Consider the following 14782-nt stretch of genomic DNA (forward strand, 5'->3'; position numbering starts at 1 on the left):
AAAGAAACAAAAGCTGAAAGAAATAATTCTCTCTACTATTATTCTGACATTTCACATTCTTAAAATAAAGTGGTGATCCTAACTGATTAAATGTCAGGAATTGTGAAAATCTGAGTTTAAATGTATTTGGCTAAGGTGTATGTAAACTTCTGACTGTAATTTACAAGCGAAGCATTTGTGTTTAGTGAGTCCACCAGATCAGAGGCAGAGGATGACCAGGGATGTTCTCTTGTGTGTGAATTTTACCAATTTCCTGTCCTGCTTAGCTTTCAAAATGTAACTAGCACTTCTGAGTGTCAGGGAAAATGTATGGAGTAAAAAGTACATTATTTTTTTTTAGGAATGTAGTGAAGTAAAAGTAAAAGTGTCCAAAATATAAATAGTAAAGTCAAGTACAGATGCCCCCCAAAAATAATTAAGTAGTACTTTTAAAGTATTATAACGACCCTGGGTTTATAAGCGGGGATATCGACTCTGCTGCTTGAACATGCTTTTGGGGCACAGTCGATAGCGCGTTGGACTTCGGGCTAGAAGGGCTAGGGTTTGAGGCCTGCTCCCTGCCTGTTTCAATACAGTATTTTACTTAAGTGATTCACAACACAGTGCACTTGGGAATAAAATCATCACAAGAGTTTCAATGTTCACAATGAAAGTTCTATCATGAATAAATATAAGCTCATGCACGGAAAGTTTAAAAGTTCCAAAGCGCAAGCTCAGTGGAAACATTCTATAGCGCATGCCGCTGACCCCCACTGGAGATGCCGGGCGCTGATTGGACAAACCCGCAGGTTATCCAGTGATTTATGTAACAAACGGCTATAAAAACAGCCCATAACTAACACCAGTCAGTGAACGAACAAGATATCAGCAGCCCAACTGTTCTCCACCGACAATTCAAGCCGAACTGTCCAACCTGTTGCATCGAAGAACATCACCATCTGACAAGATGCTCGCAAAATTCGGCCTGTTCGTGGTCTTCCTTGTCCTGGGGACTGCCGCCACCTTCGACACCGACCCGGAGGAAGCTTCTCCTCGCCGTGCACGCTTCTCATCCAACAGCCCCTGTGAGTAGCCTACATCTGGTTAGCCAACTGTGAAAAAATATGCAAACTGCAGTTCTTATTCGAAAAGTCTGCAGAGACAGGATGGTCCATGCACAAGAGTTGGTTATGAAAGTTGCCTTTCTTCTAAAATAGTTACATTGCCATGGCTAGAGATATAGGCAAATTCCTTAATGTATGTTAGTCTATTCCATTACAACCATTGCTAAGGTTTTCTCTCTCTCTCTCTCTCTCTCTCTCTCTCTCTCTCTCTCTCTCTCTCTCTCTCTCTCTCTCTCTCTCTCTCTCTCTCTAGCGGATGTGGCTAGGTGTTTGAATGGTGCTCTAGCCGTGGGATGTGGTACGTTTGCCTGCCTGGAGAATTCTACCTGTGACACTGATGGCATGCACGATATCTGTCAACTGTTCTTTCACACCGCAGCTACCTTTAACACACAGGTAAGCCTACACACACACACACACACACACACACTTTTTGACGACCCACTGCAGTGTCTCTAACCCAGTGTTTGTGTGTGTGTGCAGGGTAAGACGTTTGTAAAGGAGAGTCTGAGGTGTATTGCCAACGGCGTCACGTCTAAAGTCTTCCAGACCATCAGGCGCTGTGGAGTCTTCCAGAGAATGATCTCTGAGGTCAGTCACTCTGCTTTATTAGAGATGCACACCATGTCAGCCTTCATATCATCCTATCGGTGCCAAAATGAGCTCTACATTTTTGTCATATCGAGAGCAATTAGGGTTAAGTGCCTTTCTCAAGGGCACATTGACAGATTGTTCACTTAGTTGGCTCTGGGATTCAAACCAGCAACCTTTCAGTTGTTGGCCCAACACTCTCAACTACTTGGCCACTTGTCGTCCTCTACTGTGTGTCACCATGAAGTGCTAGTTTCTGAGTTAAAATTATTGTGTGTGTGTTTAGGTCCAGGAGGAGTGTTACAGTAGACTGGACATCTGTGGTGTGGCTCGCTCTAACCCTGAGGCCATCGGAGAGGTGGTGCAGGTCCCTGCACACTTCCCGAACAGGTGAGCCAGTCAGTGTTTGTGTGTGTGTGTGTGTGTGTGTGTGTGTGTGTGTGTGTGTGTGTGTGTGGGTCTATCGCGGTGTATGTGTGTCTAACCTTTTACATTTTTAGTCATTTAGCAGATGCTCTTATCCAACTTCCGGTGCCGACAGAGATGGCTACCTCGCTTCGCGTTCCTAGGAAACTATGCAGTATTTCGATTTTTTACGTGTTATTTCTTACATTGGTACCCTAGGTAATCTTAGGTTTCATTACATACAGTTGGGAGGAACTAATGAATATAAGAGCAACGTCAACTCACCATCATTACGACCAGGAATATGACTTTCCCGAAGCGGATCCTGTGTTTTGCCTTCCACCCAGTACAATGGATCTGATCCCAGCCGGCGAACCTAAACAACGTCGTGGTAAAAGGGGCAAACGAAGCGGTCTTCTGGTCAGGCTTCGGAGACGGGCACATCGTGCAGCACTCCCTAGCATACTACTCGCCAATGTCCAGTCTCTTGACAACAAGGTTGATGAAATCCCAGCAAGGGTTGCTTTCCAGAGAGACATCAGAGAATGTAACGTTCTTTGCTCCACGGAAACATGGCTCACTCGAGAGACGCTATCGGAGTCGGTGCAGCCAGCTGGTATCTTCACGCATCGCGCCGACAGAAACAAGCATCTTTCTGGTAAGAAGAGGGGCGGGGGTATGCCTTATGATTAACGAGACGTGGTGTGATCATAACAACATACAGGAACTCAAGTCCTTCTGTTCACCTGACTTAGAATTCCTTACAATCAAATGTCGACCGCATTATCTACCAAGGGAATTCTCTTCGATTATAATCACAGAAGTATATATTCCCCCCCAAGCAGACACATCGATGGCCCTGAACAAACTTTATTTGACTTTATTTGACTCGGGAAACCACATGTCCTGAGGCTGCATTCATTGTAGCTGGGGATTTTAACAAGGATAATCTGAAAACAAGACTCCCTAAATTCTATCAGCATATCGATTGCGCAACCAGGGCTGGTAAAACCCTGGATCATTGTTATTCTAACTTCCGCGACGCATATAAGGCCCTCCCCCGCCCTCCTTTCGGAAAGCTGACCACGACTCCATTTTGTTGTTTCCAGCCTACAGACAGAAACTAAAACAAGAAGCTCCCGTGCTCAGGTCTGTTCAACGCTGGTCCGACCAATCTGATTCCACGCTTCAAGAATGCTTCGATCACGTGGATTGGGATATGGTCCGCATTGCGTCCAACAACAACATTGACGAATACGCTGATTCGGTGAGCGAGTTAATTAGAAAGTGCATCAGCGATGTCGTACCCACAGCAACTATCAAACAAGCTAAGCGTCAGTATAGAGACAAAGTAGAGTTGCAATTCAACGGCTCAGACACAAGAGGTATGTGGCAGGGTCTACAGTCAATCACGGATTACAAAAAGAAAACCGTCCCCATCGCGGACCAGGATGTCTTGCTCCCAGACAGACTAAATAACTTCTTTGCTCGCTTTGAGGACAATACAGTGCCACTGACACGGCCCGCTACCAAAACCTGCGGACTCTCCTTCACTGCAGCCGACGTGAGTAAAACATTTAAACGTGTTAACCCTCGCAAGGCTGCAGGCCCAGACGGCATCCCCAGCCGCGTCCTCAGAGCATGCGCAGACCAGCTGGCTGGTGTGTTTACGGACATATTCAATCAATCCTAATCCCAGTCTGCTTTCCCACATGCTTCAAGAGGGCCACCATTGTTCCTGTTCCCAAGAAAGCTAAGGTAACTGAGCTAAACGACTACCGCCCCGTAGCACTCACTTCCGTCATCATGAAGTGCTTTGAGAGACTAGTCAAGGTCCATATCACCTCCACCCTACCTGACACCCTAGACCCACTCCAATTTGCTTACCGCCCCAATAGGTCCACAGACGACGCAATCGCAACCACACTGCACACTGCCCTAACCCATCTGGACAAGAGGAATACCTATGTGAGAATGCTGGTCATCGACTACAGCTCAGCATCTAACACCATAGTACCCTCCAAACTCGTCATCAAGTTCGAGACCCCGGGTCACTGGGGCCCCACAAGGGTGCGTTCTCAGCCCTCTCCTGTACTCCCTGTTCACCCACGACTGCGTGGCCATGCACGCCTCCAACTCAATCATCAAGTTTGCGGACGACACTACAGTGGTAGGCTTGATTACCAACAACGATGAGACGCCCTACAGGGAGGAGGTGAGGGCCCTCGGAGTGTGGTGTCAGGAAAATAACCTCACACTCAACGTCAACAAAACAAAGGAGATGATTGTGGACTTCAGGAAACAGCAGAGGGAGCACCCCCCTATCCACATCGACGGGACAGTAGTGGAGAGTGTAGTAAGTTTTAAGTTCCTCGGCGTACACATCACGGACAAACTGAAATTGTCCACCCACACAGACAGCGTGGTGAAAAAGGCACAACAGTGCCTGTTCGACCTCAGGAGGCTGAAGAAAGTCGGCTTGTCACCAAAAACACTCACAAACTTTTACAGATGCACAATCGAGAGCATCCTGTCGGGCTGTATCACCGCCTGGTACGGCAACTGCTCCGCCCACAACCGTAAGGCTCTCCAGAGGGTAGTGAGGTCTGCACAACGCATCACCGGGGGCAAACTACCTGCCCTCCAGGACACCTACACCACCCGATGTCACAGGAAGGCCATAAAGATCATCAAGGACAACAACCACCCGAGCCCCTGCCTGTTCACCCCGCTATCATCCTGAAGGCGAGGTCAGTACAGGTGCATCAAAGCAGGGACCGAGAGACTGAAAAACAGCTTCTATCTCAAGGCCATCAGACTGTTAAACAGCCACCACTAACATTGAGTGGCTGCTGCCAACATACTGACTCAACTCCAGCTCACTTTAATAATGGAAATTGATGGAAATTGATAAAAAATGTATCACTAGCCACTTTAAACAATGCCACTTAATATAATGTATATGTATTTACTGTACTCTATATCATCTACTGCATCTTGCCATCTTTATGTAATACAGGTATCACTAGCCACTCTAAACTATGCACTTTTGTGTTTACATACCCTACATTACTAATCTCATATGTATATACTGTACTCGATACCATCTACTGCATCTTGCCTATGCCGTTCTGTACCATCACTCATTCATATCTTTATGTACATATTCTTTATCCCATTACACTTGTGTGCATAAGGTAGAAGTTGGGGAATTGTTAGGTTAGATTACCTGTTGGTTATTACTGCATTGTCGGAACTAGAAGCACAAGCATTTCGCTACACTTGCATTAACATCTGCTAACCATGTGTATGTGACAAATACAATTTGATTTGATTTACAGTAGTGAGTGCACACATTTTTATATTTGATCGTACTGTGTGTGTGTATGTCATGACACGGTGTGTGTGTGTTCCAGGTACTACAGCACTCTGCTCCAGTCCCTGCTAGCCTGTGATGAGGAGACAGTGGCTGTGGTCAGGGCAGGGCTTGTTGCTAGGCTGGGGCCAGACATGGAGACTCTCTTCCAGCTGCTGCAGAACAAACACTGCCCCCAGGGTTCTAACCAGGGTCCTAACTCTGCCACCGCTGGCTGGCGCTGGCCAATGGGGTCGCCTCCTTCCTTCAAGATCCAGCCCAGCATGAGAGGAAGAGACCCCACCCACCTATTTGCTAGGAAACGCTCTGTGGAGGCATTGGAGAGAGAGATGGAGTAGATTGGAGAAGAGGAGACAGACATACACACCACTTATACCTTAAGCATACATTCACGTGTACACACACACACACACACCACAGTTACCTTAAACACAAAACACACTCATGATAGCTTTGCTCACACACACACTGACTCACACACATTTTCACACACATGCACACACACATAGCTATACCCTAAGGCTAAATTATTAATGGAAGTTTGGGGCTGTTGTAATGTAGTATTTGATTTGGGGAAGCATGTATCTGTAAATGCTGTTGAAAGTATTTCTGTGTGGGTTGATACTTGATGAGCGGGAGATGAAACCTGTTACCTAGAGCTTGAATGTGGAGGATTATATCAGCTCAGAATAGACTCAACTAAACATGAGAGCTGTTGAAAAGTCTGAACATTTAATATTAACAATTTAAACATTTCAAATGCCACCTAAGAAAACGAACCATCACTGTAGTTCCATTTGATTTCAACGTGGCACTACAGCCATAACATCCCCGTTTTGACCAGTCATTAAAGACCTATGGGTATATTATTATAATAATATTATTGATATTTATTTTCTTACAGAATGTTTATTTGTGATGTTGATGTTGTGTTGTATCTAGTTGTAACTCGGTTTGAGTTTTCCGCAGTGGGTGGGGTTTGACATCCTGACATGACGTCACTGGCTGATGTGTTGCTCTATGAGGATGTTACCACCTCCTCAGAGGGACAGTGTGATGTCACCATGCTGGTCGTGGGACTCACCGCGTCCCTCTCTGTCTTCATCTGTGTTAATGTAAGATCCTGTAGTGTGTAAAGACATTATAGAGTGATCCTATGCTGTGTTCCTCAGATGTGGCTATGTTGTGTATGTTTTGAGATCCTGTGTGAGAATGTGTGCTAGTCTGGTACTATACACCGTGGGGCTTGGGGTCATTCTCTCTGCTATGAATAAATGTTGTGATCTTCATCATTTTGTCTGAGGTGATTTGTGTCGAGACTCACTAGTGATTAAACGATCACAGTTTCAAACATTGGTGATCTTTAATAATTTGCATTGGTGTAGTGTGAGGTTAAGGTATTTTCTAAGTTTGCTCTGTCATTCCCATTTCAATCCAATGGGTTCCAATATAGTCCTGTGGTTGATCCCTGGTCAGGGGCGTTGCTACGTTGGCTGATCCCTGGTCAGGGGCGTTGCTACGTTGGCTGATCCCTGGTCAGGGGCGTCGCTACGTTGGCTGATCCCTGGTCAGGGGCGTTGCTACGTTGGCTGATCCCTGGTCAGGGACGTCGCTACGTTGGCCGATCCCTGGTCGGGGGCGTCGCTACGTTGGCCGATCCCTGGTCAGGGGCGTCGCTACGTTGGCTGATCCCTGGTCAGGGGCGTCGCTACGTTGGCCGATCCCTGGTCAGGGGCGTCGCTACGTTGGCCGATCCCTGGTCAGGGGCGTCACTACGTTGGCTGATCCCTGGTCAGGGGCGTCGCTACGTTGGCTGATCCCTGGTCAGGGGCAATGCTACATTGGCTGATCCCTGGTCAGGTGCAGTGCTACCTTGGTACAGCCCAGTCATTGGTACAGCAAGACTAGTTCTGGTATGTCTCTCCAGTCCCAGCCAAACTCCCTAGGCCTATGGCTTTACCAGACTTCTGTACATACAGCCAGGAGTCTAAATTACAGGCCTGCAAAACCTCCTGTCTTCTCACCACTTTCTCAGTCAGTTTCTATGCTTTCACATACTCATCTGTTCAAGTACTTAGGGCCGGTTTACCAAACAAGTCTCTGTCCAGGAAACCAGTGTACAGCAGTGGTTCAAAACGTCCTGTTTATTGTGATCAAGTGTTGAGATAATACTACTGACAATATCACTAATGATAATGGGTCCTTTATCAATCAATCTGATCAGTTATGATGTCATTATAATAATAATAATATATAATAATATGGCTACATTTTTATTTTATTTCACCTTTATTTAACCAGGTAGGCAAGTTGAGAACAAGTTCTCATTTACAATTGCGACCTGGCCAAGATAAAGCAAAGCAGTTCGACACATACAACAACACAGAGTTACACATGGAGTAAAACAAACATACAGTCAATAAAACAGTAGAAAAATAAGTCTATATACAATGTGAGCAAATGAGGTGAGATAATGGAGGTAAGGGCAAAAAAAGGCCATGGTGGCGAAGTAAATACAATACAGCAAGTAAAACACTGGAATGGTAGATTTGCAGTGGAAGAATGTGCAAAGTAGAAATAGAAATGATGGGGTGCAAAGGAGCTAAATAAATAAATAGATGAATACAGTGGGGGAAGAGGTAGTTGTTTGGGCTAAATTATAGATGGGCTATGTACAGGTGCAGTAATCTGTGAGCTGCTCTGACAGCTGGTGCTTTAAGCTAGTGAGGGAGATAAGTGTTTCCAGTTCAGAGATTTTTGTAGTTCGTTCCAGTCATTGGCAGCAGAGAACTGGAAGGAGAGGCGGCCAAAGGAGGAATTGGCTTTGGGGGTGACCAGAGAGATATACCTGCTGGAGCGCGTGCTACAGGTGGGTGCTGCTATGGTGACCAGCGACCTGAGATAAGGGGGGACTTTACCTAGCAGGGTCTTGTAGATGACCTGGAGCCAGTGGGTTTGGCGACGAGTATGAAGCGAGGGCCAGCCAACGAGAGCATACAGGTCGCAGTGGTGGGTAGTATATGGGGCTTTGGTGACAAAACGGATGGCACTGTGATAGACTGCATCCAATTTATTGAGTAGGGTATTGGAGGCTATTTTGTAAATGACATCGCCGAAGTCGAGGATCGGTAGGATTGGTCAGTTTTACGAGGGTATGTTTGGCAGCATGAGTGAAGGATGCTTTGTTGCAAAATAGGAAGCCAATTCTAGATTTAACTTTGGATTGGAGATGTTTGATGTGAGTCTGGAAGGAGAGTTTACAGTCTAACCAGACACCTAGGTATTTGTAGTTGTCCACATATTCTAAGTCAGAACCGTACAGAGTAGTGATGCTGGACGGGCGAGCAGGTGCAGGCAGCGATCGGTTGAAGAGCATGCCTTTAGTTTTACTTGTATTTAAGATAAGTTGGAGGCCACGGAAGGAGAGTTGTACGGCATTGAAGCTCGTCTGGAGGGTTGTTAACACAGTGTCCAAAGAAGGGCCAGAAGTATACAGAATGGTGTCGTTTGCGTAGAGGTGGATCAGAGACTCACCAGCAGCAAGAGCGACATCATTGATGTATACAGAGAAGAGAGTAGGCCCAAGAATTGAACCCTGTGGCACCCCCATAGAGACTGCACACTGCTCTTGATAGTATCACCGATATTTAATAAGCTTACGTATCGGCCACACGGCCTTCGTCAGAGCTTTTGGGATTTTTTGAAAGTTGCACCCTTATGTAGACCTGGCTCCACCCACATCCGTTCTACACATCGAAGGGGGTTGGAAGCAAAGGAAAATAAATAAGTGCTACCAAATATAACAATGTGCATTTCATAACTCTTACAAAAGTGTATAAATAAGGCGTATTGAACACTTCTGTATAATCTCAATGAGGACATAGCAAGTTCATTAGTCATTGGATACATCATATGAAAAACGTCAGAATAATCTACAAGAGACACACATTTCATGTTCCAATTCACAGCATAACATACAAAGGCATTTCATCATTAAGTCCTTTTGGAAACAATGTCTGGAGGGTGAAAATCCAAAAACATTCTCTTTTACTCAGAGTATTATTAATATCACCTCCCCTGTCTGATATCTTAACTTTCTCTATGCCACAAAATCTAAAGGTGGAAATGTCATGCTTCATGTCATTGAAATGTACAGCGACTGGATACTCCCTGTCGTTTCTCCTGATTGAACTTTTATGTTCACTAATTCTCTGTTTAAGAGAGCGGGTGGTTTTACCGACATAACAGAGCCCACATGGACATTTAATAATGTAAATAACAAGGGTGGTGGAACACGTAATAATGTCATTTATTTGGAACCTTTTTCCTGTGTGTGGGTGACAGAAATATTGACACTTCATCATGTTGTTGCACTGTGCGCATCCTCTGCATTTATAGCTACCATTTGGTAGAGGGCGTAAAAGTGCTTGGCTAATTTTCTTAAGTGGCTGGCAGTTGGCATGAACCAATTTATCGCGTAAATTGCGACCTCTCCTATACACAATACGTGGTGGATATTTAAATTCAGCCGGCAAAGCTGGGTCCGATGATAAAATATGCCAGTGTTTCTTGACCACCTCTCCCACTTTTCGCGAATTCAAAGTATATGTAGTTGTGAACATTACGGAGTGTTCTGTAGCTTTAGCGGGTCTTTTTTGTAGCAGTTCATCTCGTGTTTTTTCCAATGCCAAGTTATGAGCTTCATCCACACATTGTGACGAATAGCCTCTTTTTAGAAACCTCATGCGCATCTCCGCTGCTTTTTCTAGATAATCATCTGTGGAGTGGCATATACGGCGCAGTCTAAAAAATTGGCTTCTTGGAAGTCCTCTTTTTAATGGCTCAGGGTGGAAGCTGTCACCCTGTAATAGAGTATTTCTGTCCGTTTCTTTTCTATATAGACTTGTAAACAAGGTTCCATTTGATTTCTCAATCCACATATCGAGATAATGAACACGTTTAGTGTCACGTTCAATAGTGAATTTGAGATTAGGGTCAATGTCATTGAGTAGTGCCATAAACTCTGACAGTTCTTCTTCGGTTCCTACCCATATACAAAAAATGTCATCAATATATCGATACCACTTAAGGACTTTATTCAAAAATGGATTCTCGTTTTCATTATTAACAAAACGTTCTTCAAAAAGACCCATATAGAGGTTGGCATAGCTCGGAGCAAATGTAGAGCCCATCGATGTTCCATTCGTTTGGAGGTAGTATTCATCATCAAACCTGAAATAGTTGTACGTCAAAACATATTCAGCCAACTCTAGAATGAAGTTTGTTGGTGGATATTCATTAGTATCTCTGTCTCCCAAATAGTGTGCTAGTGCTGCCAGCCCCCCCACATGGGGAATGCTGGTATAAAGACTCTCGACGTCTAATGTGACCAAAATACAGTCTTCTTTTAAACCCGTTATTGGTGAGATCTTGTTTATGAAGTCTATAGAGTCCTTTACATATGATGGCAATGATTGCACATGAGATTTAATAAAAGAGTCTACAAAGTGTGACAATGGCTCTAGCATTGAGCCTATTCCTGCAACCACTGGTCTGCCTGGATAGTTGCCTTGTTGTGTTTTAGGTTTGTGTAATTTCGGTAATTTCGGTAATTTCGGTAAAACACATGCTTAAGTTTAATCTTGCGAAAGAAAAGACCTTACTGACGCTCAAGTCTCAGTCTTATCTAAGGGCCTCTCTTTTGTACCTACATGTACAGATAAACCATTCGATACGAAAGTAGATCTGTTTAAATTCTTTCGCAAGATTAAACTTAAGCATGTGTTTTCACACAACACTGATTCGGGCCTAGTAACACATCAAGGAACTGGCACCCATTTTAAGCCCAAAAGCAAATTCTGTCCTATGGTTAATAACTCCTCGATTAATACCTATTGTAGGTTAGTCGAACAAGAAGCCATGTCAGTATATACAAGACAAACAAAACATATTCAGAAGAATCTCACGAGAACAGAAGAACTGGCACTCAAAGAATTAATGAAAGATTCATCTTTGGTTATAAAACCTGCAGACAAGGGTGGTGCTGTGGTTGTTTTAGACTATGACAAATATAAAGAAGAAATTCAGAGACAACTCAGCAATGAACGTTTCTATAGAAAACTGAGTGTTGATCCCACACAGGTGTTCCAAAGGGATATTTGCTCTAATTTGGAGCAAGCCCTATTAAACAACCTTATCTCAAAACCTGAATATGAATATCTTTGTTGCAAATGTGCCATACGTCCATGCTTATACATTTGACCGAAATTACACAAACCTAAAACACAACAAGGCAACTATCCAGGCAGACCAGTGGTTGCAGGAATAGGCTCAATGCTAGAGCCATTGTCACACTTTGTAGACTCTTTTATTAAATCTCATGTGCAATCATTGCCATCATATGTAAAGGACTCTATAGACTTCATAAACAAGATCTCACCAATAACGGGTTTAAAAGAAGACTGTATTTTGGTCACATTAGACGTCGAGAGTCTTTATACCAGCATTCCCCATGTGGGGGGGCTGGCAGCACTAGCACACTATTTGGGAGACAGAGATACTAATGAATATCCACCAACAAACTTCATTCTAGAGTTGGCTGAATATGTTTTGACGTACAACTATTTCAGGTTTGATGATGAATACTACCTCCAAACGAATGGAACATCGATGGGCTCTACATTTGCTCCGAGCTATGCCAACCTCTATATGGGTCTTTTTGAAGAACGTTTTGTTAATAATGAAAACGAGAATCCATTTTTGAATAAAGTCCTTAAGTGGTATCGATATATTGATGACATTTTTTGTATATGGGTAGGAACCGAAGAAGAACTGTCAGAGTTTATGGCACTACTCAATGACATTGACCCTAATCTCAAATTCACTATTGAACGTGACACTAAACGTGTTCATTATCTCGATATGTGGATTGAGAAATCAAATGGAACCTTGTTTACAAGTCTATATAGAAAAGAAACGGACAGAAATACTCTATTACAGGGTGACAGCTTCCACCCTGAGCCATTAAAAAGAGGACTTCCAAGAAGCCAATTTTTTAGACTGCGCCGTATATGCCACTCCACAGATGATTATCTAGAAAAAGCAGCGGAGATGCGCATGAGGTTTCTAAAAAGAGGCTATTCGTCACAATGTGTGGATGAAGCTCATAACTTGGCATTGGAAAAAACACGAGATGAACTGCTACAAAAAAGACCCGCTAAAGCTACAGAACACTCCGTAATGTTCACAACTACATATACTTTGAATTCGCGAAAAGTGGGAGAGGTGGTCAAGAAACACTGGCATATTTTATCATCGGACCCAGCTTTGCCGGCTGAATTTAAATATCCAACACGTATTGTGTATAGGAGAGGTCGCAATTTACGCGATAAATTGGTTCATGCCAACTGCCAGCCACTTAAGAAAATTAGCCAAGCACTTTTACGCCCTCTACCAAATGGTAGCTATAAATGCAGAGGATGCGCACAGTGCAACAACATGATGAAGTGTCAATATTTCTGTCACCCACACACAGGAAAAAGGTTCCAAATAAATGACATTATTACGTGTTCCACCACCCTTGTTATTTACATTATTAAATGTCCATGTGGGCTCTGTTATGTCGGTAAAACCACCCGCTCTCTTAAACAGAGAATTAGTGAACATAAAAGTTAAATCAGGAGAAACGACAGGGAGTATCCAGTCGCTGTACATTTCAATGACATGAAGCATGACATTTCCACCTTTAGATTTTGTGGCATAGAGAAAGTTAAGATATCAGACAGGGGAGGTGATATTAATAATACTCTGAGTAAAAGAGAATGTTTTTGGATTTTCACCCTCCAGACATTGTTTCCAAAAGGACTTAATGATGAAATGCCTTTGTATGTTATGCTGTGAATTGGAACATGAAATGTGTGTCTCTTGTAGATTATTCTGACGTTTTTCATATGATGTATCCAATGACTAATGAACTTGCTATGTCCTCATTGAGATTATACAGAAGTGTTCAATACGCCTTATTTATACACTTTTGTAAGAGTTATGAAATGCACATTGTTATATTTGGTAGCACTTATTTATTTTCCTTTGCTTCCAACCCCCTTCGATGTGTAGAACGGATGTGGGTGGAGCCAGGTCTACATAAGGGTGCAACTTTCAAAAAATCCCAAAAGCTCTGACGAAGGCCGTGTGGCCGATACGTAAGCTTATTAAATATCGGTGATACTATCAAGAGCAGTGTGCGGTTTCCTTTTCCTTCATCTTGTTCAATTGATGCCATGCACCTGCAAATAAGATTGCTCAGATGTGCGAGTGCCTTTTTGTATTTGTACCCCCATAGAGACTGCCAGAGGCCCGGACAACAGGCCCTCCGATTTGACACACTGAACTCTATCAGAGAAGTAGTTGGTGAATCAGGCGAGGCAATCATTTGAGAAATCAAGGCTATCGAGTCTGCCGATGAGGATGTGGTGATTGACAGAGTCGAAAGCCATGGCCAGGTCAATGAATACGGCTGCACAGTATTGTTTCTTATCGATGGCGGTTAAGATATCGTTTAGGACCTTGAGCGTGGCTGAGGTGCACCCATGACCAGCTCTGAAACCAGATTGCATAGCGGAGAAGGTGCGGTGGGATTCGAAATGGTCAGTAATCTGTTTGTTGACTTGGCTTTCGAAGACCTTAAAAAGGTAGGGTAGGATAGATATAGGTCTGTAGCAGTTTGGGTCTAGAGTGTCACCCCCTTTGAAGAGGGGGATGGCCGCAGCTGCTTTCCAATCTTTGGGAATCTCAGACGACACGAAAGAGAGGTTGAACAGGCTAGTAATAGGGGTTGCAACAATTTCGGCAGATAATTTTAGAGCGAAAGGGTCCAGATTGTCTAGCTCGGCTGATTTGTAGGGGTCCAGATTTTGCAGCTCTTTCAGAAAATCGGCTGACTGGATTTGGGAGAAGGAGAAATGGGGAAGGCTTGGGCGAGTTGCTGTGGGGGGTGCAGTGCTGTTGACTCAATAGTCCAAATACAGCCAGATAGCCAGGTGGAAAGCATGGCCAGCCGTAGAAAAATGCTTATTGAAATTCTCCATTATAGTGGATTTATCTGTGGTGACAGAGTTTCCTATCCTCAGTGCAGTGGGCAGCTGGGAGGAGGTGCTCTTATTCTCCATGGACTTTACAGTGTCCCAGAACTTTTTTGAGTTTGTGTTGCAGGAAGCAAATTTCTGCTTGACAAAGCTAGCCTTAGCTTTTCTAACTGCCTGTGTATATTGGTTTCTAACTTCTCTGAAAAGTTGCATATCACGGGGGC

At 43.9% G+C, this 14782-nt stretch overlaps 1 protein-coding gene across 1 annotated transcript; it reads left to right on the plus strand.

Moving 5' to 3' along the window:
• Positions 1 to 370: 370 nt before the first annotated feature.
• On the plus strand, positions 371 to 6742 carry LOC129818224 (stanniocalcin). The gene is made up of 5 exons (XM_055873957.1): positions 371 to 1064; positions 1357 to 1499; positions 1587 to 1694; positions 1981 to 2084; positions 5516 to 6742. The coding sequence occupies exons 1-5, from the start codon at positions 947 to 949 to the stop codon at positions 5811 to 5813; spliced, it is 771 nt and encodes a 256-aa protein (XP_055729932.1). The 5' UTR covers positions 371 to 946; the 3' UTR covers positions 5814 to 6742.
• Positions 6743 to 14782: the final 8040 nt, after the last annotated feature.

The sequence above is a fragment of the Salvelinus fontinalis genome, chromosome 21 (assembly GCF_029448725.1).
Source record: "Salvelinus fontinalis isolate EN_2023a chromosome 21, ASM2944872v1, whole genome shotgun sequence".
In the NCBI taxonomy this organism is placed as follows: domain Eukaryota; kingdom Metazoa; phylum Chordata; class Actinopteri; order Salmoniformes; family Salmonidae; genus Salvelinus; species Salvelinus fontinalis.